Below are 27,614 nucleotides of genomic sequence, written 5' to 3'. Positions count from 1 at the left end.
TACAACATACCCCTTAAAACAGAGTTTCCCCTGAAGACTGAATCCGTGCATCTGAAGATTGGGTCCAAGAATGTGGATTTTTAAACAAGTAGCTCTCCTCTGCTTCCTGGTAAATTATTATGATCAGGTAGATTTGGGAAACAGTGCTTTAAAGCAACCAAAATAATTGTATCATACTTGAACATTACTTGATATGAATGGCATATCTAATGAAAAATCAAATGTATCAAGCTTTTTAATAATCTGCATAGCTTATCATCATGCCTATTTCTTACCTAAAAGTCACAAGGTTTTGTTCTAATTCTCTTGATAGCCCACAAGAGCTAATAAAAGTTATCACCCCTTTTTAAAAACTGCTGGTGATTGGGCTTCTACAGTTTTAGCATTGCATATACCTTTTCTTATCAGGAAGCAGAAGAGTCATATAGCAGTTGTATTAAAAAACTAAACAATGTGTAATTTATTCAAATAATCATACTACTTACGAAGTAGTCTTTAAATAGCTATACCAACATCTGTTAGTAGAGTTACTTGCCAAGCTGGTTATCAAATGCCTATTTCTTTAAAAAATTCAATTTACAAAGTATTATGTCAACTCCATGTACAAAATCTCATTTGCCATATAATGCAACTAGGAAGCAATTATATAACTGGATATGTGTACATAAAAATGTGCATAGGTTGATTCTAATTGATCGACTAGTAACAAATCCCTCTAAATTGAAAAAGGTAAAATAAGCAATGATATGGAGTCTCAAAAAAAGTATCATGGAGCACTGAGGAAAGTTTAAATTATTAGAGATTTGAAAGAACATTTAAATAGGATTAAAATAATAAACTGTTAGCTACTTCTGTTTTCTAATAAGAATATCATATGCAGAGAAACAAAACTGCAAGCTTATTAAAATGGGTTAAATAGCTTTTAAGCTGATTAAAACTACTTAATTTAAAATGAATTATTTTTGAACCTCAAGTAAATGATGTAATAGTCAACAATTTATTAAAAAATAAACTTTAACAGTTTTAGCATTAGTAAAAACCATTGCTAATACACAAAAGTGTATTATCAAATTCTATATTCACAAGTTGGGAAAGGCTTAATACCAAGTCCTGGTTCCACATTGCACTTCATATTCCCATCTGTATATCAGCAAAGTTGTAGAAGCTGTCTACATCTCCAGATGCCGTCTCCTTGCTTTCAGATACAAACATCTATTTTAAATAGAAAATTAAAAAAAAAATAAGTACCAAGTACTTCAGAATGCCAAAGCCCATGTTCTCCACAGAGCAAAGTTCCAAGCTAATTATTCAAAAGAAGTTCAAGTACATCATTTATAATGACAATATTTAATCTGTAGATTTTCTTTAGAATTCATGTAATACAGTTTGAATAGCTATAATGTAAATTAAGCTCTTTTGGAAGCACTTATATAATTAAGGTCTCTGCTTTCATAATACTTGAGTTGTATTTTATTACATCTGGACTTTTACAACACTCAATATTATGGAAGCTACTGAATAAGAGTCACTTAAAAAACTCTTTGTTTCTTCTATTTTCTAATAATCTCAGTAGTCTGAGCAGCAAAACTTGAGATTATCCCTTTCAAAGCTGCTAAAGATATATTACTATTTTTTATTTTATTTTATTTTATTTTATTTTATTTTATTTTATTTTATTTTATTTTATTTATTTTTGAGACAGAGTCTTGCTCTGTTGCCCAGGCTGGAGTGCAGTGGTGCAATCATGGCTCACTGCAGCCTAGACTTCTGGACTCAAGTGATTCTCCTGCCTCAGCCCCCCAAGTAGCTGGTACTAATGGTGTGTACCACCACGCCTAGCTAGTTTTTTTTTTTTTTTTTTTACTTTTTGTAGAGTCTCACTATGTTGCCCAGACTGGTCTTGAACTCCTGGGCTCAAGCAGTCTTCCCGCTTCAGCCTCCCAAAGTGCTGGGATTACAGGTGTGAGCCACCACACCCAGCCTGTTATTTTTAAATAAACTATCTGCTAAACATCAATGAAGCAATACTCAATAGAACCCTTCTAAAGTAGCTTTTACAAATGTCAGCAAGGAATTAGAGCAGATGTGGGTTCTATTCTAGCTTTATCGTAAACTAGCATATGATGCTGACAATTTAATAAACCTCTGTGGGCTCAGTAACTACACCTGTAAAATGAGAAAGCTGGATTAGATAATCTCTAAATCATTCAGCTCTAAAAGTCCAAATTATAACCATTTTATCTCTCAGTTTCCTTTTCTATTCAACCTGGTATTTTCCCTCTCCCTTAGTACTACTGTGATGATAAAATGAGATCAAAGACAAAGTACTTTAATTTTTGTAAATTCAAGGAATCATAAGCCAAATCAGATGATAAAACCAAAATGTCCTCCCAGGTATTTATCAAAAAGTAGTCAATTATAGATTTGCTAATGTAATCCTCTATGTTTGGTTTTAAATTTATTTATGTCTGCAATTCTTAGATACAGCAACTTCATCAATATATTTAGAAAATGCCTACATGTGATGATTTCTATGTATATCTGAAGTTCAATTTTTGGTGAAGCATTACTGAAGCAAGTAAAAATGAACCCTGGGCAACAGAATCGTCCATCTAAAGACTATAATCTTAGAAATAAAATATTTTCAACAAATCAGTATTTTTAAAAATGCAAAGACTTGAAAAGACATTTGATGAGACTTTTTACTTTAGAAACATATACTATAGAAGGTTTTTAATAAATAGATTCTTATTTTGTAATTATTTTAAACAATTAAAGTTTTAGTTTGGCAAGAAAAAAATCACAGCTTAGTTCCCAATTATTTATCAAAGGTTCTAAAAATCATGATCTGCTTTAAACACACACACACACACACACACACAACAAAAATTCCAAGCAACATTAGGGACAAAAGTATTAAAGTATTATTTGACTGTAAGGAAAAGGAGATGAAAAGAAAAGTTAGATTGAAATACAGTCAATAAAATCTTGTACCTTGGTCCCATTGAATATCTCGTTTACAATAAGTTGACATCCTTCTACAGCACCATCTCCATTAAACTCCAAGGCAATAACAGGACCTATAAGCAAACCCAAGAAACGTTTTCTTAACACAAATACAAATATATTCTAAATTTAATCTTTTTATTCTTCCCTGAAGAATCTCCAGCATCTTCTTTGAGGGTGAAAAAGAAGGAAGAGGAAAGCAGACAGATGGGACATATCACCTCAGCTGCTTCTTCCTACGCTAATCATAAAACAAATTAACAGTCTCATAACAAGTAGCTTCAGTACTATTATAGGACTAGTGTCACATTTTTAAAGTGTTGTAAATAGTCTGGCTTTTCTGGTTCTCATTCTTCTATAAAAACCACAGAAATTCTACTCATTTAGGAGTATAAAAATAGTTGATAAAATAGCAAATAAGATCAAAAGCAATCCAAGTCAACATAAGTAGGTTTTGCCAGGCAGCCAGCCTTGCTTCCAACTCTCCTACTTACCAGCCAAGTTCTAGGCCACCAATAATGAAGCTAAGCCAAATAAGAATTGAGGCCAGGCACCAAAAGTGATGACCATCTGAAAGTATTTTCCTTGAGTGTGTCTTAAAGCTACATTCTAGAAACATAGACAAAGTTTTTTATTTTTAATCCTTTTAATAGAATATCTGTGCCTCCTTTCTCATACATTAGTTTGAAAACATTAAAAACCTCCTACAGTGATGGAAAAGTCTTGATCTCCAGGAAATTACAAATGTATTGAAAGAAGACATAAACCCATTAAACAAATACAAACCAACATAGAATAATGAAGTACTAAGTAATGAAATACTAGAGTGAATGAATATGAAACACTAAATTGAATGTAACCGTGTGCTGCAGTACAAGGTACAAGAATGAGAAAGAAAAGGTTACACTACATTGGGCATCAAGATAACTGAAGGCTTGTGATTTTTTTTTCTTGGAGGCTTGTGATATAATACAGGCAACAAATACAGAAAAGGCAGGATATAGTGGTCCCTAGGTATCTGCAAGTATTGGTTCCATTTGTTGCTCAAATCCCTTATATATTAATAAAATGGTATAGTATTTGCATATAACTTATGCACATCCTCCTGTATACTTTATTAAAAATGTATTAAAATTTCTTTTAGAGATAGAATCTCACGGCTGGGCACAGTGGTTCATGCTTGTAATCCTAGAATTTTGGGAGCCCTAGGCAGGAGGATCACAAGCCCTGGAGTTGAAGACCAGCCTAGGCAACAAAGCAAGACCCCGTCTCTACAAAAAATTAAAAAATTAGCTGGGTGCAGGGTCACAGGCGTGTAGTCCCAGCTACTCGAGGGACTGAGATGGAAAGGTCACTTGACCCCAGGAGTTTGAGGTTATAGCAAGCCATGATCAAGCCACTGCACTCTAGCCTGGACAACAGAGCGAGACCATGTCTCAGAAAAAAAAAAATAGATATGGGGTCTCACTATGTTGCTCAGTCTGGTCTCAAACTCTTGGCCTCAAGCAATCCTCTTGCCTTCACCCCTGGCCAGGAGTTCAAGAACATATTGTAATAAAACATCTAACCTTACAAAAGAAAAGCTTAAAATCTTAAATTTTTATTTAGAAATATCAATGTAAACTCATGATCTTTTCCTTTTTAAAAATACATAGTTTCTAGCTATGTCCACTGAAAAAGCTTAAAAGAAATGACAACCCAGTAATACACAGCACCTAACATGTATTTCTAAATATCATTCTAAATATCATTCCCCACTAAAAATAACTAAGTAATCTTAGAAAAATAGATGATTCCATGTCTGGGGCAAGAAATGGATTAAGGTCAACGTGGAATATTTTCTTCAGCCAAAAAGTAATGAAGCTATCAAAGGCCAGTGGGGTTCTATCAAAAGGAGACAGAAGCCAGCCTGAAGGGGCTCCCAATGGCCAAAGATGAGACATAGTGAAACAGAAGGAATAATGACTCTGATTTATTAAAATTAATAAATATATAAAAAGTCATGAGTTCATAATGATACTTAGAGAGATCCTCCTTACTACCAGATATTTTTAAGGAAAATAAAAAAAGAAGAGAGAAACAAAATTCACTGTATACCAATGGAGGTTGCTAGGGCACCAATTCACTACTCTGAAAATTGATGCTTATTTTTCTCTTTATTTATTCTGCTTTTCTGACATGAAGCATATTTCAAGTTAACCAAACAGCTCTGGCATACGAGGAGTTTTGTCAACATCTGTTAATAAATGCAGAGGTAGTGACAAGATTAAAAAGTAAGTTTGCTAAAAAAAAAAAAAAAAAAAGAAAGAAAGAAAATACAGAAAACAGTCATTTTGCAACGCCTAATAAAACAATTGGTTCAGGCAACAATCATCAATGGTTTTAGCATCCCACAGAGAAGACTGCAGGAAACTCTACAATAAAAAGATAAGGTCGTCACCGTGTAAACCCAACCATTAAATCTTAGTATCCCTAAAAGTACAACAATCAAACATTATGTGCCTTCTCAATTAATGCAACAGGAAACGGTACCATCTATGTATTCCTGCCAAAAAAAATTAAAAAATAAAAGTAAAAAAATAACTAAACCTGAACGTAAACAAGGCTTTGATCTAACTTCTAGTCTGCAAGAAATATGGAGGAACGAATTAAACAACCTCATAAATACTATAACATAATTGACCAAGCTTCTTTCCCAAGACAAAGGCAAGAAAAAAGTAGTAGAGGGGGAACACCTGTTTTTGATTTAAGAGTGATAGAAGATTAAAAAAAAAAAACCAAATACAGTAAGTGGGTCTATTTTAGATCTGGATCAAATTAACTGTAAAAACACAAAGAATTATTTTAGTAAGTAGGTAAATCTGCATATGGACTGAATATTAGAGGAAACTAAGGAATTATTGTTAATTCTGTTAAATGTGATAATGCACCGTAGTTACTTAAGAAAACATTTTTAATTTTGTTTTAAGATAATGAAATATTTAGGGATGAAATGACAGGATGAATCAATTTGATTAAAATGTTTTAGCAAACAATGAGATTTTTTTTTAAGTATGGCAAGAAGTTGATGAAACTGGGTGATGGGTACACATGGGGGTCACTGTACTCTCTACATTTAGTACATTTGGAAATTTGCAAAATGAGTTTAAAAAGTACTTTAAACCTAATAAATACTGAACTAAAAAGAAAAAGTTGATAATAAATGTAGGGTTTCCAGTTTTGCAAGGTAGAAAGTTTGAATTAAGGTAGAATATAGTTTCATCACTACAAGGAAATATAGTGTATGTGTGTATTTAAGTTAGACATTTATTATTAAAAGTTCCAGTCTTTCTATAAAGAACATGTAATCTAGAATTCAGAAATACAATCTTGGTAGAATTACTCAGGTATATAACTTGATTGATATTGACTAGAATATGATAAACTGCCAATAAATGACCTAATAATTTTCCAACAAAAAAGTGGACAAATGCATTTGTTTTAACATGTGTGAATAATCTTAAATTTTAAAAGACTACAATGTTTGTCTTATATGCTTGACATAGATTTGCAACTCAGTAGTATATGGTGTTCCTAGAACGCAGCTGAAGACCTGGTATGTAGAGGAAATATGAGGGGTGGTGCTAGAAGACAGACATCTGTGGAATGATTCACATCCTCTCAAATTAGGAGGATGGAGGACTGCTTCATTAAGAAGCTCAGGGTCGGGTGGGGGTGGGGAAAACACTTAGCAACATGGGGAACCTTCAGGGGAATCTCCTTATTTCTGTTCTGCATATGAAGACTCCTATAGCAGCCAGGTGAGGCTCTCTAGTTTAATAAAAATCATGGGAAGAGTCTGAAGACTCTTCATAAGTGTTAATAGGGATTTTTATCAGCTTATTTTGGTTGCAGTTTCCAATTTTTGAAAATGTTTAGGTAATCTTTTCCACCTTCCCAAATCCTAATTCTTTAGATTCATTAGTGTTGAACCAATGCTTTCTCATGTCTCAATTTGTTTATGCATTCTTTTCACATGTATTAAACAAACAAAAACCCTTAAAAAAACTACAGTGTTGACAATGCACTTGCTAAGCACTACTAAATTTTTTAAAAACTACAATGTTGACAACACACTTATTAAACACTACTATCTGTCCCTCTATCTAATGATGATGCCAATTACTGTGATTATTTCTAACTGAACTATGAGGTCAACAAGGATTACTGGTCATGTTTTTAGTGTTTTAATATGAACATCTTATTCAGAGAGTTCATGGTAGCTTTAGATCTAAATATTTCAGCTGTCATGAAAAATTGTGAGACTCTGAAGCAGACAAAAAAGATTTCTGGATGTCTTACCTAGTGAACCCTTCTGAGATCTAACATGACCTTGGAACAAGCCACTATGTCTCAATTAGATTACTGCAACAGCCTCCTAGCTGGTCTTTCTGCTTCCCCATTAAAGCGACCAGTGACAGGATTTACACTTTAAAAGGACCATGACATTCCTCTGCTCTAAAACTGCCTATAAAGTATGATCTATATTTTTATTTTTAATTGCTCTAAAAATAAGTGACAGTTCAGGCCAGGCACAGTGGCTCACTCCCGTATTCCTAGCAGTTTGGGAGGCTGAGGCAGGCAGATCGCTTTAGCCCAGGAGTTCAAGACCAGCCTAGGCAACATGGCAAAGCCCCATCTCTACAAAAAAATACAAAAATTAGCCAGGCGTAGTAGCCCATGTCTGTAGTCCAAGCTATTCGGGAGACTGAGGTAGAAGAATCACCTGAGCTCTGGAGGTCGAAGCTGCAGTGAGCCGAGATCAAGCCACTGCGCTCCAGCCTGGGCATCAAAGTGAGATCCTGTCTCAAAAACAAACACACAAACAAACAAACAAACAAAAAAACACCAGACAGTTCAAAGCAATAACATTAACAACGTATTAGGTGTTTATACAACAGTAATATATGACAATAATGACACAGGGATGAGAAGGAAGAATTAAGAATATAATGTTATCAGGTCCTTAGATGACAGGTGAAGTTGTGTAATATTAGAAGGTAGACTCAAATTATTTAAAAATATTTGCTGTAAAACCCAACATAACCATTAAATAAGTTTTTGAAGAAGAGGTATAAATATGTCAATAGACAAGATTAAGTGGAATTATAAAACTGCTAAAAAGAAAAAGAGGTAATAAGAAAAAAGAACAACTGGAACAAATCAGCTAGCAAAATGAAAGATTCTGATCCAACTGTATCAATAATCCCTTTCAATGTGAATGGTCTAAATACAGCAGTTAAAAGAGACTGGATTGAAAAGCAAAAACCAACTACATGCTGTCTACAGAACACTCACTTTAAATATACAGCCTTGATAAGCTACAAGAAAAAAAGATAAATCTTTACAATAAAACACTAACCAAATGAAAGCTAGAGTAGCTATATTAATTTGAGATGAAGTAGATTTCAGAACAAGGAAAATTATCAGAGATAAAGAAAGACATCAGAGTCGGACATGGTGGCTTGTGCCTGTAATCCCAGCTACTCAGGAGGCTGAGGTGGGAGGATTATTTGAGCCCCAGGAGTTCGAGACTGCAGTTGAGCTATGACTGCACCACTGTACCCCAGACTGGGTGACAGAGCAAGAACCCCTCTCTTAAAAAAAATGAGGGACATCACATAACGATGAAGGATTCTCCAAGAAGATATAACAATCCTAAATGTGTATGCACATAATAACAGAGCTTCAAAATACATGAGACAAAACCTGACAGGATCTGAAAAGAGAAACAGACAAATCCAAAATTACAGTTGGAGGCTTCAACACTCCTCTCTCATTGATTTATGGAACAAGTAGGCAGAAAATCAGCAAGGATACAGATAACCTGAATAGCACTATCAACCAACTTGACCTAGTGGACATTTATAGAAAATTCAACCAAGCAACAGCAGATTACACATTCTTCTCAGATGCACATAGAATATTCACCAAGATAAGCCATATTCTGTGCCATAAAATACATTTTAATATAAAAAACAGAAATCATACAAATGTATATTCTTGGACCATAACAGGATTTAGAAATCAATAATAGAAATACACTTGGGCAATCCCCAAATGTTTGGAAATTAAACAATTATACTTCTAAATAATCCGTGGATCAAGTGAGGTCTCAAGGGAAACTAAAAAATAGTTTTAACTAAATCAGGGGTCAACATACTTTTTCTGTAAAGGGCCAGACAGGAAATATTTCAGGCTTTGTGCACCATAATGTAATAGATAAAAGAATGAGTGGCCGGGTGTGGTGGCTCACACCTGTAATCCCAGCACTTTGGGAGGCTGAGGCGGGCAGATCACCTGATGTCAGGAGTTTGAGACTAGCCTGGCCAACATGGTGAAACCCCATCTCTACTGAAAATACAAATATTAGCCGGGCGTGGTGGCGGGCACCTGTAATCCCAGCTACTCGGGAGGCTGAGGCAGGAGAATCGCTTGAACCCGGGAGGCGGAGGTTGCAGTGTGCCACTGCACTCCAGCCTGGGTGATGAGAGCAAAACTCCATCTCACAAAAAAAAAAAAAAAAAAAAAAAAAAAAAAAAAGGGAATGAGCGTGGCTGTGCTCCAACAAGACTTCACTTATTAAAGCAGACAGTGGGCCATAATTTGCCAAACTCTGAATTAAATAAAAATGAAAATACAACATATCAAAATTTGTGAGATGCAGCTAAAGCAGTGCTTAAAGGAAAAATTGTAACATTAAATAACAGATATAGTCAATCCTCATTATATGCAGATCCCTTCATTTCAAATTTACCTACTTGCTAAAATTCATTTCTAACTCCCCAAATCAATGCTTGCAGTGCTTTCATGGTTATTTGTGGACATGCACAGTGGCAAAAAATTAGAATTGCCTGATGTGCATGCTCCCAGCTGAGGCTGAACAAGGTGACACTCTGCCTGTTTCAGCTATTGTACTATAAGAAAGTGTCCTTTGTGAGGTGTAGGTAGTGCCGTATTTTTCACATTTTTGTGCTTTTTGTTGGTGATTTTACCTGTTTAAAATATCCCCTAGGCCAGGCACAGTGGCTCATGCCTGTAATCCCAGCACTTTGGGAGGCTGAGGAGGGAGGATTGCTTGAGGCCAGAAGTTCAAGATCAGCCTGGGTAACATGGCAAGACCCCAACTCTACAACATTGTTTAAAAAAATAGCTGGGGGCTGGGCGTGGTGGCTCATGCCTGTAATCCCAGCACTTTGGGAGGCCAAGTTGGGTGGATCACCTGAGCCCAGGAGTTCAAGACCAGCCTGGGCAACAAAGCAAGACCCTGTCTCTTTTATGTTAAAAAAAAATAGCTGGGCATGGTGGAGTGCACCTGTAGTCCTAGCTCCTTGCGAGTCTGAGGTGGGAGGATCACCTGAGCCCATGAGTTTGAGGTTACAGTGAGCTATGGTCATACCACTGCACTCTACCCTGGCTGACAGAGCAAGACCCTGTCTCCAAAAAAATAAAATAGCCCCCAAACACAGTGCTGAAGTGCTGTCTAATGGCTGCTAAACTAAGGAAAGTTGTGATTTGCCTCATGAGAAAATGTGTTAGATATGCTTTGCTCCAGCATCAGTTCTAGTGCTGTTGGCTGTGAGTTCAATGTTAATGAATCAACAGTATATGCTAAATAAGGTATCTTTAAACACACATTAAACAAAGTTATGTATTGCACCAGGCGCGGTGGCTCACGCCTGTAATCCCAGCACTTTGGGAGGCCGAGGCAGGCGGATCACCTGAGGTCAGGAGTTTGAGACCAGCCTGACTAACATGGAGAAACCCCATCTCTACTAAAAATACAAAATTAGCCGGGCGTGGTGGCACATGCCTGTAATCTCAGCTACTCAGGAGGCTGAGGCAGGAGAATCACCTGAACCTGGGAGGCGGGGGTTGCGGTGAGCCGAGATCACACCATTGCACTCCAGCCTGGGCAACAAGAGCAAAACTCTACCTCAAAAAAAAAAAAAAAAAAAAAAAAAAAGTATGTATGAAAACCTACAACTGACGGCCGGGCACGGTAGCTCACGCCTGTAATCCCAGCACTTTGGGAGGCCAAGGTGGGCGGATCACCGAGACCAGCCTGACCAACATGGAGAAACCCCGTCTTCATTAAAAATGCAAAATTAGCCGGGCGTGGTGGCGTGCCTGTAATCCCAGCTACTCAAGAGGCTGAGGCAGGAGAATCACTTGAACCTGGGAGGCAGAGGTTGCGGTGAGCCAAGATCGCGCCATCGCAGTCCAGCCTGGGCAACAAAGAGCAAAACTCCGTCTTAAAAAAAAAAAAAAAGAAAACCTACAACTGACATAATTCCTTTTAAAATTTTTAATTTAATTTTTTTAAGAGATGGGGGTCTCACTTTGTTGTTCAGGCTGGTCTTGAACTCTTTGCTTCAAGCAATCTTCCTGCCTTGGCCTCCCAAATTGCTGGGATTACAGGCATAAGCAACTGTGCCTAAACCTGACATCGATGTTTTTGTTGTTTTGAGACAGGATCTCCTTGGGTCACTCCCCCCAAGGCTGGAGTGCAGTGATGTGATCTCAGCTAACTGCAACCTCTGCCTCCCAGGCTCAAGTGATCCTCCCACCTCAGTCTCCCAAGTAGCTGGGACTACAGGCACGCACCATCACACACCCAACTAATTTTTGTATTTTTTTGTAGAGATGAGGCTTTGCCTTGTTGCCCACGCTGGTCTCAAACTCCTGGGCTCAAGTGATCCACCTGCCTCAGCCTCCCTAAGTGCTGGGACTACAGGCATGAGCCACTGCGCCTGGCCACTGACATTCTTTTTTTTTTTTTTTTTTTTTTTTTTTGAGATGGAGTATCGCCCTGTCTCCTAGGCTGGAGTGCAGTGGCGCGATCTTGGCTCACTGCAACCTCCACCTCCCGGGCTCAAGCGATTCTCCTGCCTTAGCCTCCCAAATAGCTGGGATTACAGACAAGTGCCACCACGCCTGGCTAATTTTTTGTATTTTTAGTAGAGACGGGGTTTCATCATGTTGGCCAGGCTGGTCTCGAACTTCTGGCCTCAAGAGATCCACCCACCTTGGCCTCCCAAAGTGCTGGGATTACAGGTGTGAGCCACTGCGCCCAGCCTACATCATTCCTAAGGGTGAGACTGAACACTTGCAGAATAGTGATGGAAGGCATCTTTGCCTTGCTCCTGAGATCAGCCTCCAGAGTAGCTGGGGCTACAGGCACATGACACCATGCTCGACTCATTTTTTTTTTTCTTTTTGTAGAGACAAAGTCTCATTATGTTGGCTAGGCTGGTTTCGAACTCCTGGGCTCAAGCAATCCTCCTGCCTCGGCCTCCCAAAGTGTTGGGATTACAGGCATGAGCCACCACGCCTGGCCTATCTTGACAAATTCCCTGTGAATCTAAAATTGTTTCAAAATTAAAAGTTGATTTAAAAAACACAATGAGATATCATGACACACCTATTGGAAAACTGACAATACCAAATGCTAGCAAATTACCCAAGTGACTTGAAAAGTTATGTACACTCAAAAACCTATATACAATGCAGGTCCCTCAAAAAACTAAAAATAAAACTACAACATGATCCAGCAATTCCACAACTGGGTACAGATCCAAAAGCAAGGAAATCAGTATGTCAAAGAGATAGTTGCACTCATGATCACTGCAGCACTATTCATAATTGTCAAAATATGAAATCGGCCTAATTGCCCATCAACAGATAAATGGATAAAGAAAATGTGTTACCCTTATACAATGGAATATTAGTCAGCCATAAAAGGAATGAAATCCTGTCATTTGCAGCAACATGGATGGAACTAGGGACCACTAGGTTAAGTGAAATAAGCCAAGCACAGAAAGACAAATATCACACGCTCTCACTCATATGTGGGGGCTAAAAAAAGTGGATCTCATGAAGATAGAGAGTAGACTGGTGGTTATCAGAGGCTGGAAAAGGGGACAGTGGGGTGGGGGGGAATGTGGAGAAAAAAAGAGAATGTAAATGTATTACCACTGAACTGTATACTTAAAAATGGTAAAGATGGTAAATTATGTATGTATATTTTACCTTAATAAAAAAACTTACACACAAATGTTTATACTGGCTTTATTCATAATTGGCAAAACTGGAAACAAGCAGGATGTCCAACAATTGAATGGAAAAACACACTGGTACATCAATACAAGGAATACTATTCAGCAATAAAAAGGAACAAGTTGGCTAGGAGCGGTGACTCACGCCCGTAATCCCAGCACTTTGGGAGGCCGAGGCGGGCGGATCGCCTGAGGTTGGGAGTTCGAGACCAGCCTGGCCAGCATGGTGAAATGCCATCTCTACTAAAAATACAAAAATTAGTCGGGCGTGGTGGCAGGCACCTGTAATCCCAGCTACTCGGGAAGCTGAGGCAGGAGAATCGCTTGAACCCAGGAGGTGGAGGTTGCAGTGAGCCAAGATCACGCCATTGCACTCCAGCCTGGGCAACAGAGCGAGACTCCTTGTCAAAAAAAAAGACAAAAGAGAAAAAAAAGGAACAAGTTATTGAGTCACCTAGCAAGAAGACTGAATCACAAATGCATTTTAATAAATGAAGCCAGACCCAAAAGGCTACATGTTGTATGATTCCATTTATGGTACACTCTGGAAAAGACAAAATCATAGGGACAGGAGACAAATCAGTTGCCAGGAGTTGTGGTTGACTGACTAAAGGGGCCACACAAGGGAAATTTTTAGGGAGAACTGTTTTCCATGGTACTGGGGTGATAAGTGGGGTGGTGGACTTTATGCACTCATCAAAACTCATGCCAACTGAATGTTACTGTATGCAAATTTTAAAAAATTAACCAAGATGTCACAGTATCCAAGGATGGAATGAAGCTTGTAACAAATGAATCTAACAGTATTAGAAATGTGTGCCAATACTTCAATGAAGGGGATAAGGGAAAAAGGAGCTAACCTCAGGACTTTGGAAAACTGTTTTGAGTGGCTACTGTAAGGCTAAAGACAAGACTGTACAATACCAACTGCACTCTAGTTGGCAAATAAGTTTCTCACAGGGGTATGGGTTAGTAATTCTAAAACTATATTATATTTATACTAGGGTTAAACAAATAAGTGAATAAAATGTACATAATGGAAGCCAGGTTTCTCACTTTCAGAGTAAGAAGTCACAAAAAAGCAAGGGAAGGGATGCTAGAATGAACCCTGTGGTGCTGGATTAGGGTCAGAGGTATTTTAATAGATAGATAGATACAGGATTATAGATGTGTGTGTATATACAGGTTAATAGTCGTACATGTATTTTTTACCTTTGTCTGTTGAAAGGGCCTAGAACCAGTGGTACCCCATTAGTAAAGGGCACACCTAGCACCCAGATCATGGTTTCTAACTATCATTCTAGAATAAAAGAAACCAGCGTTCCTTGGAGAAATGGTTGATACTAGTTCTGGAGCAAGGACAAATACAGGATGAGCCTGGAGCATCTTGTAGGGCCAGGAAGTAAGGAATTGTTCAAAATTCAAAAGGATGGGGCATGTCAAAGGGACAAAAAAGCCAACCTAAAAGAGCTCCAGATGGTTAAAACCAGAACAATTTGATAGTATTGGATTCTAACTTAAAAGAATAAAATACACACCCATGAGAAATAAATGATTGAATAAATGGGGAGAAGGGACAAATCTTTTTTTTTTTTTTTTTGAGACAGAGTCTCACTCTGTCGCCCAGGCTGGACTGCAGTGGCAATCTTGGCTCACTGCAATCTCCGCCTCCCAGGTTCAAGTGATTCTCCTGCCTCAGCCTCCCGAGTAGCTGGGACTACAGGCATGCGCCACCACATCCAGCTAATTTATGTATTTTTAGTAGAGATGGGGTTTCACCATGTTGGCCAGGATGGTCTCGATCTCTTGACCTCGTGATCCGCCTGCCTCAGCCTCCCAAAGTGCTGGGATTATAGGCGTGAGCCACCACACCCAGCCAGGACAAATGTTTCTTACAGAATTCCAAATAATATATGTGGATATTCCTGTCTCCTGATGGTAGAGCTTAATTCTCCTCTCCTTGATTGTGTGTTGATCTTAGTGACTCATTTTCAAAGAATGGAGTATGGAAAGGGAAACATGGAAACTTTACGGCAGAGAAATCTGGCAGATACCACCTCATATTGACATCATGTGCCCTGTGATGTCATGATGAGAAGGGCACTTCCTCTTCCTAAAAACCCATAACCCTAGTCTAACCAGAGGAAAATATCAGATAAACATAAATTGAGGAACATTCTACAAAATAATTGACCACTACTATTCAAAAGTTTCAAGATTATGAGAAACAAGGAAGACTGAAGAAATGTCACATCTGTCACAGGAAATTAAGGAGACATGGCAACAAAAAGCAATGTGGGATCTTGGATTGAATTCTGGAACTGAAAAAGGACATAAGTTGAAAAACTGGTAAAATTTGAATAAAGTCTGTAGTTTAAGTTAGCATTTTACCAATGTAAATTTCTTAGCTTTGACAAATGTACTATGGTTATGTTAACATTTAGGGAAGCTGGGTAAGGGATATACAGAAACTTTCTGTACTATCTTTGCAATTTTTCTGTAAACCTAAAATCATTCCAATATAAAAAGTTTATTTTAAAAAAGCCCACAAATGTCCAGTAGCATCTCATCTCACTCAGACTACTATAGAAGCCAAAGTCTCTACAGTGGCCTACAAGGCCCTTCATTATCTCTCTCTCTACTTCTCAGACTTCATCTACTATGTTTGTTGAATAATTGAATGAATTACTCCCTAAAACAAAAGAACCCAAGTCTGACTAATCTGGAGAACTATCAAAAAAGGAACATTCCAAGGGTACATCTCAAAGATTTCTGAATCAGGCTTTCTGGGGTGGGAGTAGAAAATTTGTTTATTGGCTGGGCTTGATGGCTTATGCCTATAATCTCAGCACTTTAGGAGGCTGAGGTGGACGGATCACATGAGCCCAGGAGCTTGAGACTAGCCTGGGCAACATGGCAAAATGCCATCTCTACAAAAAATACAAAAATTAGCTGGGTATGGTGGTGCACGCCTGTAGTCCCAGCTACCCAGGAGGCTGAGGTGAATGGATCACTTGAGCCCAGGAGTCAGAGGTGGGAGGATTGCTCGAGCCCCGGAGTCAAAGGTGGGAGGATTGCTTGAGCCCCGGAGACAGGGTTTGCAGGGAGCCGAGATTGCAGCACTGCACTCTAGCCTGGGCAACAGAGTAAGACCCTGTCTCAAAAAAAAAAAAAAAAAGGAAGGAAGGAAGGAAAATTTGTTTATGTATTTATGTATTTGAGACAAGGTCTCGCTCTGCTGCCCAAGCTCGAGTGCAGTGGCGCGATCATGGGTCACTGCAGCCTCAACCTCCCTGGGCTCAGGTGATCCTCCCACCTCAGCCTCCAAGTAGCTGGGACTACAGGTGCACACCATCACACCCAGCTAATTTTTGTAGAGACAGGGTTTTGCCATGTTGCCCAGGCTGGTCTTGAACTCCTAGGCTCAAGTGATGCGCCTGCCTCAGCCTCCCAAAGTGCTGGAATTACAGGTGTGAGCCACCGTGCCTGGCTGAAAATTTACATTTTTAAAAGCACCCTGGATGGTTCTGAGGATTAGTCAGATTTGGAGATCCTCATGATGGAAAACAATGAATTCTCTTATTAAGCAGTCAAATAGCTTTATTAAATATTAAAAATAAATGTGACTATTGCAACTAAAGAGGAAAATTGAGAGACTCTGAGGTGCAAACTATTTAAGATACATGTGAATTCTCAAAAGAAATAAATAAATAAGACCACCCTTAGTTCAGTACAGTGATTCTCAACTGGGAGCAATTTTGCCTCCCTCCCACACCCCTGGGGACATCTGGAAACATTTTTCGTTGCCACAACTGGGGTGGTGTTTTATTGGCATCTAATAGGTAGAGGCCAGAGATGCTGCCAAACATCTTGTAAGGTATAGGACAGCCTCTCATAACAAAGAATTACCTGGCCTAAAATGTCTGTAGTGCCACAGTTGAGAAACCCTGCCTTAGAATGACTGATGGCCACTTTTGGATAAGGGCCCAGTGCATCCAACTCCTGCTAGAATATCTCCACTGCCAGCCTACTCACTATTCCACAGGAATCAGCGCACTGCTGAGCAGCTTAAAAGTTTTCCCCAACTTTTTATTTTGAAAATTTCTATACATTATAGAAAAATTGAAAGAATAGCATAAATATGCATTTGCCCTTCACCTACACCCACCAAAAGTTAACATTTGTCCCCATTTGCTTTATTACAAAATAAACACCATCTATCTGCACATATATGCTTTGTTTTGCTGAGTCATTTGAAAGTAGCAGACATAAGAACACTTCAGCATGTATCTCCTGCATAACCACATCACCATTATTATACCAAAGGATCAACGATAATTCTGTCTCATCTTCAAACTTCCCCACTTGTCCCAAAAATGCTTTTTACAGCTCACTCCAACCCAACCTAAGATCCAATCAAGGTTCACTCATTGCATTTAGTTGTTATATCTCTTTAGTCTCTTAATCCAGAAAAATTCCCCCATATTTTTTGTTTTCCATTATACTGTCTGAAGAGACCTAGCCAGTTGTCTTGTAGAATGTCTTCTATTTTGGATTTGTCTTATTTCCTTATGGTGTCATTTAACATATTTCTTTTCTTCCTACACTACAAACTAGAAGTTAAGTCTTGGCTCAATTAGATTCAGGTTACCTTGGCAAGAACACTCTACATATGATGTTGTGTATTTTTCAATGCATCACATCACAAATAACACGTTAGGCTGTCCATCAATGATGCTGTTTGATCACTGGGTTAACATGGTGATCACCAAATCTCTGCTGTAAAGGTACACTTCCCCTTTGAATTAGGATGTATAAATATCCTGTTGGGTTTTTTTGTTTGTTTGTTTGTTTGTTTTTTTGAGATGGAGTCTTGCTCTGTCGCCCAGGCTGGAGTGCAGTGGCGCGATCTTGGCTCACTGCAAGCTCCACCTCCCGGGTTCACGCCATTCTCCTGCCTCAGCCTCCTGAGTAGCTGGGACTACAGGCGCCCGCCACCACGCCCGGCTAATTTTTTGTATTTTTAGTAGAGACGGGGTTTCACCGTGTTAGCCAGGATGGTCTTGATCTCCTGACCTTGTGATCTGCCCGCCTTGGCCTCCCAAAGTGTTGGGATTACAGGCGTGAGCCACCACACCCGGCCATTTTTTTTTGAGACAGAGTCTTGCTCTTTTGCCCAGGCTGGAGTGCAGCAGCGATCTCGGCTCACTGCAACCTCCGCCTCCCAGGTTCAGGCAATTATCTGCCTCAGCCTCCCTAGTAGCTGTGATTACAGGCATCTGCCATCACACCCGGCTAATTTTTGTATTTTTAGTAGAGACAGGGTTTCACCATGTTGGCCAGGCTGGTCTTGAACTCCTGACCTCGTGATCCACCCGCTTCAGCCTCCCAAAGTGTTGGGATTACAGGCATGAGCCACTACGCCCAGCCAAATATCCTACTTCTTAGCAACTTTTACCCCAATAGTTTTAGCACCCACTGATAATCTTTGTCTGAAATAATTATTACATTGGGGTTGGAAATGGTGATTTCCAAAGTCCAGCATTCCTTCTCCATTTTTTAGCTCACAATATTCTATAAACAGCAGATGAACATTCTTTTCTTCTCTCCCCTTTTTGTTTAACAATATGGATGCATAGATTTCTGTTGTTAAATCATTACCTTCATTCTTCTCTTTTTTTGAGACAAGGTCTTGCTCTGTTGCCCAGGCTGCAGTGCAGTGGCATGAGCATAACTCACTGCAGCCTCAAGCTCCTGGGCTCAAGCAACGCTCCCACCTCAGCTCCTGAGTAGCTGGGACTACAGGTATGCATCACCCCTAGCTAATTTTTGTATTTTTTGTAGTGACAAGGTCTTGCAACGTTGCCCAGATGGGTTTCAAACTCCTGGCCTTAAGCAATCCTTCCACTTCACCCTCCCAAAATGCTGGGATTACAGGGGTTCGGCACTACATCCAGTCCCAGTATTCCTTTTAATTGTTAAATTGTCCCAAATTTGGCCCATGGAAACTCCTTCAAGCTGGCTCCTAAGATCTTTTGATATGAACTCATCAGTCTTTGAATACTTCCTATAGGCATCTCTGGTTTTTAAGACTTGTTTATATAATATTTATTTGCTGAAATTCCTGCAACATCTGCTTATTGGTTTTAGTTCTACTTTTTGCAGCAATAGAACATTTTACTTCTTCCATGTGGAATGTTCTGTTACTTAAATGCAGATATTATATTTGGGTTGGAGCAATTCTACAATACGACTTCACTAACATCACACAAGTACATAAATCATTAATTTAGCCCTACCGATATGCTCACTTTATTCCTAACTCTCACACTTTAGGATGTCCAATACACTTATTACCTGATTCAATTTCCAAAAGCTGCTAAGAAGTTAAACATTCATTTTCAAGCTTCCAAATGTTCCCATGTCAAAATGGTTGCATCAAAGGGGCCAGGTCAGAATTTCCTACATATATTCTGGGGTAGATTCATGCAGTGGGTCACAGCAAGTCCTTGCTACCACTACAGTAACCACAAAAGTATTATCAAATACTGCATTAATACTTACCAGCTGAGTTACACCCAGCATTACTTACTATCCTAACATTCCTCTAACATTTGCATACAGATTTTTGCAGTTTAATATTTTTATACATAAAGAGCACATAAAATGCAGATGTGCCCTCTCTCTAGGGAATACCCAATCAACACTGCGTATTACTATACATATTTGCTCAGGCCAGTCAAGGAAAGCCTGATGAGCCTTGAGCAAACAATGGCCCCACTCTGAACAGATAAAGAGTACTCTGTCCTCTAGAATCAATACACCTTCAAATACAGGTAGGCAGACAGTAACCCTTCAAGTGGGCACACATACTCAAGTTCCTCTCTTTGAAGACCTATATCCAGTATCTGAAATTTATTGGTGGCATTTACCCACTAGGGAAAACAATTCTAATTATACATGGAAGTTAATCAATCATATTAAATACATAAAATAGTATACCACTTTATATTTTTTATTTCTTTTCCAGTATGATTAAAGCACACTGAAGGTAGAAAGAATCTTCATCAAGTGCTTTGCAACTCTGAGCAGGGAGCATGAAATATTTATCACTACACTATAAAGGTACAACAATAATACAATAATTAAAATGATAATAAGATACATAATAAAATGTGAATTTCAGTACTAAGAACAGAGGATAGGGAAAAAAAAGAATGCCTAATTTCTAGTTAGTTATCTAGGGCTCCTTGAGTGATGTGAAATTTTGACATTTCTGAACAATAATAGAAAAAAAACAACAAATGAGAAAGAGAAGGCAATGTAAAACAAATGTTAAAGGCAAAAGTAAATCAAATCAGCATGTAAAGAAAATATCCACAAAAGTATACCAATCATCCAGAAGGTACCTTTGTTCAGAAGAGGAAGGAAGTCAGGTGCTTTTTCCCGAAAAACCCTTTGAGCATCCTCAGCTTTCATGGACACTTCCTTTGTCTGAACTAGGAAAAAGCCTTTACCAACCATCTGTGAAAATAAAATTTCATTGAGATTTTAAAATGAACTTCTGAGACTAAAACAATGATTTCCTATTCTAGTATTTCTCTGTATAAAATGCAACAACAGAACACTGATTTTTGTTTTAATTATAAGTCTAATTCAGGGTGTTTGCTATAATAAGTTCTCACTATATGAGATTTTTTCTTACAGATGGGTGGTTCTGGTTTAGTACTGCAGTTAAGGTTAAGGGTCAAATAAATGTGAATTATCTCTCAAGTTTAAAACATGATTAAAATTTTTCTACAACCAGATGGAAGTTTTAGTTTGGTGATACTGCAAATGTCCAATAAGAAGAGAATGGTTAAGTAAAGTATGGTACAGTCACATGATGAAATGCCACAGTTCATTACATTTATCACAGTTCATTAAATACAACAAAGATGTTATAATAAAATGAGGAAAAGCTTATGTAATAACGTTAATTTTACTTTTATTTGTTTATTTTTCTTTTTTTTTTTTTTTGAGATAGGGTGTCACTCTGTTGCCCTGGCTGGAATGTAGTGGTGCAATCATAGCTCACTGCAGCCTCAAACGCCTGGGTTCAAACGATTCTCCCACCTCAGCCTCCCAGGCAGCTAGCTGGGACTACAAGCCCGTGCCACCATGCCTGGCTAATTTTTAAAATTTTTTTTGTAGAAACAGGTTCTCGCCATGTTGCCAGGCTGATCTTGAACTCCTGGGCTCAAGCCATCCTCCTGCCTCAGCCAGCCAAGATGCTGGAATTATAAGCATGAGCCACTGTACCTGGCCAATAATGTTAATTTTAAAAGGCATGATACAAATTTATATAGTATAGCACAATAATGGTAGATCACACTTATGGAGCACTTACCATGTGGCAGGCAGTTTTATGTACTTTACATATATATATTTAACCCTCTCACGAAGTAGGTATCATTACCCTCATTGTACAGATATGAAAACTAAGGCGCACAGTGATTAAGGAACTTGCCCAAGGACATTTAACAATTAAGTGACAGAGCTGTGATTCAAACCTAGTTAATCTAATTACAGACTAAATAAATTTAAAAATGATTCCTAAAAAGATTATTCAAGGTATGGTACAATTATGTATTGATTTTAAACTTATTTTACTCTTTCTTATTTCTATAATTCTCCACAATGAGGGCATATTAATTTTTAAAGTAATTATGAAAGTAGTTTTTAAAAATGCAGTCAGCCCAGCATCATGGCTCACACATGCATCCCAAGCACTCTGAGAGGCCAAGGTGGGAGGACTGCTTGAGACCAGGAGTTTGAGACCAGCCTGGGCAACACAGCAAGACCCCATCTTTATAAAAAAAAATTTAAAATTAGCCAGGTGTGGTGGTGTGTGCCTGTAGTCCTAGCTACTCAGGAGGCTGAGGTGGGAGGATCCCTTAAGCCCAGGAGTTAGAGGCTACACTGAGCTATGATCTCACCACTGCACTCCAGCCTGGACAATAGAGCAAAACCTTGTCTTTAAAAAAAAAAAATGTAGTCATACTCCAACCACTTAATTTTTAGCAAAGCTTGTTAGGTTTTTAATAATTAAAAGTAACATATATTCTCAACACAGAACATTTGAAAAATAAAAAATAGAAATGAAGAAATATCAACCAGGGTGCTGCAACTAAAAGATGCTACTGCCATACAGGTATACCCTCCCAGTTTTCTTTTTCTCCCATTACAGAAATAATATATGCTCACTGTTAAATCCATAGAACTACAAAAAAAGAAAACCCTGCTGTTAATCAACTGCCTAAGAATAAGCATGCCTGTTAACATTTAAGTATCTATAACTTTCCAGACTTACCTACTTAAAAAAATCAGTTACTTACCTAATATTCTACAAATTTTCACTTACTTAATTGTGACATTTTCTACATAAAGTCAGTTTTAATGGCTGATAGTATTTCATCCTATGGCTACATTATTCCATACCATTCCATCAAATTTTATTAAACTCAAATCCAATTTCAGAACCCTCATTCAATGCTGCCTCCGAAAAAAGAAACATACATTTAAAAATTGTAGAGAATTACATGGACATCACTGCCAGATGACTGTAAAATAAAAATATCAGAAACAATTCTACCTCTCTTATTTTCTAGAGTGCTTATCATCTCTGATTTTATAAACACAAACTGATGAGATTATGATGATTACTTCAAAATAATGTTACCTAAATAATAAACTATATTTTAATATTTCACTGCAGATATTTGGAGAGACTCCTTTTCATGAAAATTCTACTTTTAAAGACTTGAAAATAGTGGTAACTACCCAACTTCAATTTCAGATGATGAAATACTCCCAAACAATTCAAACTATTTTACTCTATTTTATCCTGTACATATCTGTGATGTAGGTAAGAGAAGTCGAGGAAAGAAAAACAATTTTTATTGTTTGTTTGTTTTTGACACGGAGTCTTGCCCTCTCGCCCAGGCTGGAGTGCAGTGGTGGGATCTCAGCTCACTGCAACCTCCGCCTCGTGGGTTCAGGCAATTCCCTGCCACAGCCTCCCGAGTAGCTGGGATTACAAGCACCCACCACCACGCCTGGCTAATTTTTGTATTTTTAGTACAGACGGGGTTTCACCATCTTGGCCAGGCTGGTCTTGAACTCCTGATCTCGTGATCCACCCGCCTTGGCCTCCCAAAGTGCTGGGATTACAGGCGTGAGCCACTGCGCCCGGCTGGAATCTGATTTTTAGGTGAGAAAACCAAAGTCTAGTAACTTCTCTTGGCTCCCTATGGAATGTCTTTTTGCTTTACCCAGCCTTTTTGGACTTCCTAACCTCTCTCAAATTGTATACTTCCTATTGCAAAAAAAAAAAAAATCCTTATTTAATGCATTAAAACAAGGTGAAACAAAATTCTGTAATCCTCCTGGGGTTTAACAAATATAGAGTTAGCAATCATAGTTTCAGTCTAAGCTGTCCTAAGACATTTGTGTTATGACATGAGAAAGACTCAAGTTTTATTTTTTTCATCTCAAGATTCACTAGCTTCTATACATATTTCCCTGCGAACTCATCTCATTTTTTAAAAAATGTAATCTCTCAATATAATATATAAGTCTTTTGTCTTTCAGCATGTTTTGATACCCTCTTCACATGTACTTGGTATTTTATTTTTTATATTTGTTTGTTCTCTTCATTCCTTAATTCTGTACTTTCAGAATAAGATAGGATAACTATAGCCAAGTAGTCACTAGACTGGAAGGCCCTAGAGTCCACATGCTTTCAGTCACATTCCTGCTCCACCAGGCATTCAGCAACTTTCCTTTACCACTGAGGGAGCATAACGGCATCATGTTTAAGGGTTAAGGTGTGGCCTACACAGCCAGACTGCCTGGATTGGAATCATGGCTCTGCTTTTTCCAGCTGAATGACCTTTTGCAAGGTACTTACCCTCTTTATGGTCTATTTTTCATATCTGTAAAATGGGGAATAATAGCACCTATTTCATACAGTTGAGTATTGAGTTAATTCATTTAAATTCCTTACAATAGTGCCTGGCATATACTAAACACTATGTAAGTGTTAGTTATTATTATCGCTGTGGGATTGTTTATATTGTATTCCAGAGGATATCTAAAGAATATCATTCTTCCTGGTCATATTCTTTTCAAGGGCACACAACACTGCCATTTCACATACCAGATACCAAAGGTTAAAAGGTTAAGAACATTTGATGACTCATGAAGAAACACTGTTTTGATGGCTTTTTCTTTAAACATGCTAAATATTCTTTATGTCCACTCCTCATTACCTACGAAAAAGGAGTTTAACCTAAATAATTACATATTTTGAAAATTGTTTGTAGTTTTTTTTTAAATCACCATACTGCATAATGAAAGCATTTACCTCTCAGATGTTGGATTAACATGTGATCAGATAGCTCAAAAGCCAGAAGCACATTTTTCTGTATCTTACCAGATTCATGGAATGTTTTTATCACATAGGCATAAGCAAAAAAGAGAATATAAAAGTCTTAAAATTAAACTTTGGCTTCTGTTGGTTTAAAAACTATACCTCAGATATACTTTGTGGATTTCAGACATTTCTACATGGGTTTTCTACATTGTGGAATATATAGCTATTGAGAGGTATTCATTTTTAGTATTTTCCTAAAATCATTCCTTTTGATATGTTCCAACTTTAAAAAAAAAAATCCATTCAAAAAGAGACTTGATGAGTTTTCCGGCCGAGCGTGGTGGCTCTCGCCTATAATCCCAGCACTTTGGGAGGCCGAGGCGGGTGGACTGCTTGAGGTCAGGAGTTCGAGACCAGCCTAACCAACATGGCAAAACCCTGTCTCTATTAAAAATACAAAAATTAGCGGGCATGGTGGCAGGCATCTGTAATCCCAGCTACTCAGGAGGCTGAGGCAGGAGAATCGCTTAAACCCGGGAGGCAGAGGTTGCAGTGAGCTGAGATCGCGCCACTGCACTCCAGCCTGGGAGACAAAGTGAGACTCCGTCTCAAAAAAATAAAAAGAGACTTGATGAGTTTTCCATTCACTTCTCTATTTCTTTAAGTTTGGTTTTTAAATTCAAACAGATTCCTCCTGAAGGAACCTGATTAATGGATAATCAATACATCCTACTGCTGCCTTCCCACTGGAGCACCCACCAACTAAGGAACTGCTGCTTCTGGAGCCCCTAACCTCTGTATCTCCAATTATTTTTCAAGCAGAAGCTACCCCAAAAAGCCTTCTCTATTCATGAGCTCACCAAGACCCACTGTTCATGAGCCTATGAGCTTTGCCAACCTAGCTTCCATCTCACTCTTCTGCATCAAGCTCCCTTCTATGGCAATAAAGGAAAATAAGGAACATAATGTGGAGGTTGCTCTCACAGTCACAACAGGGTCCAAAAGTTGTATTCCTAAATGTACTTTTGGCTGGGTGCGGTGGCTCATGCCTGTAATCCCAGCACTTTGGGAGGCTTAGGCAGGTGGATCATGAGGTCAAAAGATCGAGACCATCCTGGCCAACGTGGTGAAACCCCGTCTCTACTAACAATACAAAAAAAATTAGCTGGGTGTGGTGGCGCCCACCTGTAGTTCCAGCTACTTGGGAGGCTGGGGCAGGAGAATTGCTTGAACCCAGGAGGCAGAAGTTGCGGTGAGCCGAGATTGCACCACTGCACTCCAGCTGGGTGACAGAGCAAGACCCCGTCACAAAAAAAAAAAAAAAAAAAATTGCATTTTCTTACCCCCTAACCAATTAGAACTCTAAAGAAATTTCCCCACTAAATAATTATAAAATGTCATGCTTTACTAAGCAGTACTACTTTTGTGAGCTTCTCTGGAAATCATCTAGAATAATGGAAACTCTTTAAGGGCAGAGAATTTTGTCTATGTATCTTCATCTCCAGCATATACTGTAGTTCATCATTTCTGAGTTGCTATCAATTATAAGATGCATTCCAGATAAGCAAAATCATGGAAAACAAATAGGCATCCTATCATCAGTGAAATATGATAACAGTAACTAGCACATAATAGGTGCTTAATGCTTACTGAATTGAATTATATTTTTTAAAAGTTTCTTTGAGAAAGTATTTTGAGGCCCAAGCAATCTACTTACAGATGAGTCTGTTGGGAGAGGGGGTGGTGGCAAAGGACTATAACTTGAGGGTTGCCTGTATTTCCAATAGCCAATTTGAAAAGAATGGAAGTACTCCAGAGTGGTACATTTTTAAATCTAGGTGTATGACTATTTCTCTTCTCTTTCTCCTTACCTCATCAATTAGTTTTCTGGCATTTGCAATAGTGTAATCACCAGCAAATAATACCACTAAGCATGATTCATCGCTGCTCTTCTGTCTCTGACCCCGGGATATTGGAACAATGCTTCTATTGGCTTCTGTGGAAACACGAACAGCTTTGAGCTCTTCAGTAGTAGGTATAGGAACATAGTCCTGAACCACAGCATCTTCTGGAAGAAGGCTCCAGTTGAGTTCTCCTGACACAGGTGTAAAGTCATGAATGTTACTCCATGTATTGTTGAAGATACTTAGCCCTGCATCTTTGAACTGGAAAGCTAATTCAGGATAGTACCATTGAAAACATCCAAATTTGATATTTGAGGAAGACTCAATGATGGGTTGAGTGGCACAACACAAAAAGACTTCCAGCTTTCTACAATCTCGCACACGAAATTGTTGGCAGGCTAATGTGCACTTGCAATCTCTGCAATTCCGGAAAAACACGCTGCCTTTCACGGGTCCCAGAAAAATTATGCAGTTAGTACAGTCATCAATGGTAACTGTAGCAGAGTGATCAAAAATATAGATGTTACAGTTCTCACAGTCTTGAATGAGAAACTGTTGTCCTGCTACCGTCCCAGGTAAGCGACCTACTGTTTCATCCTTCAGTCCACTGAACATGTAGTCTTTTGGATCAACCTGCAGGAACAAAACACAGACCTTGAGTATTATTAACATTATTCAACAAGTATTAACTAAAGGACTATTGGCTGCCAGGCACAGTTCTTAGTGCTGAAATATAAATTCTTAATCTCAATGACTTTGAAACACAGTAACAAAATGAACAGGACAAATTGTTTCTCTCAATAATAATATAAAACCTATGATCTTAGTCAACATACACACCTCCCAGAAGACAGATCCCCTCTCTTTGCTATTAAATTGTGTTCTGGGCATGCAAAGCTAAAGGGTAGCCTCTGTGACACTATGGTTTGAGTTTTCCCATGACTTAACCCAAGTGACACCTACATCATCATTGCTACTGTCAATATTGTCAGTAGGCTTTTAGCCTATTTGGAATTTATAAAAGTAAAAAATGTACTAAGCTTTGTAGAGTACCAGGGTCAAAAATATATTTTTAAATGATTGTTTTAATAAAAGCGCTATGAAAAATTCAACTCATATCCTATGTATCTAATGATCTTAACCATGACCTTGCTATTTCAGCTTTCTGTTACTTTTTCTTTTTTGATGCTT

The 27,614-nt window shown here is 38.4% G+C and overlaps 1 protein-coding gene across 1 annotated transcript in view; it reads right to left on the bottom strand.

Moving 5' to 3' along the window:
- RP2 (RP2 activator of ARL3 GTPase) overlaps positions 1-27,614 on the bottom strand; it is a 45,214-nt gene that overhangs the window by 1,459 nt on the left and 16,141 nt on the right. The window contains exons 2-5 of the mRNA XM_019019075.2: positions 26,391-27,056; positions 20,513-20,627; positions 2,995-3,080; positions 1,105-1,212 (exon numbers count right to left, since the gene is read on the bottom strand). Of these exons, the coding sequence (XP_018874620.1) occupies positions 1,129-1,212; positions 2,995-3,080; positions 20,513-20,627; positions 26,391-27,056 (951 nt within the window). The 3' untranslated portion in view covers positions 1,105-1,128. The remainder of the gene's footprint in view (positions 1-1,104; positions 1,213-2,994; positions 3,081-20,512; positions 20,628-26,390; positions 27,057-27,614) is intronic.

Source organism: Gorilla gorilla, chromosome X (assembly GCF_029281585.2).
Source record: "Gorilla gorilla gorilla isolate KB3781 chromosome X, NHGRI_mGorGor1-v2.1_pri, whole genome shotgun sequence".
Classification (NCBI taxonomy): domain Eukaryota; kingdom Metazoa; phylum Chordata; class Mammalia; order Primates; family Hominidae; genus Gorilla; species Gorilla gorilla.
The sequence above is the reverse complement of the archived record's forward strand: the minus strand, read 5'-3'. Positions and strand labels throughout refer to the sequence as shown.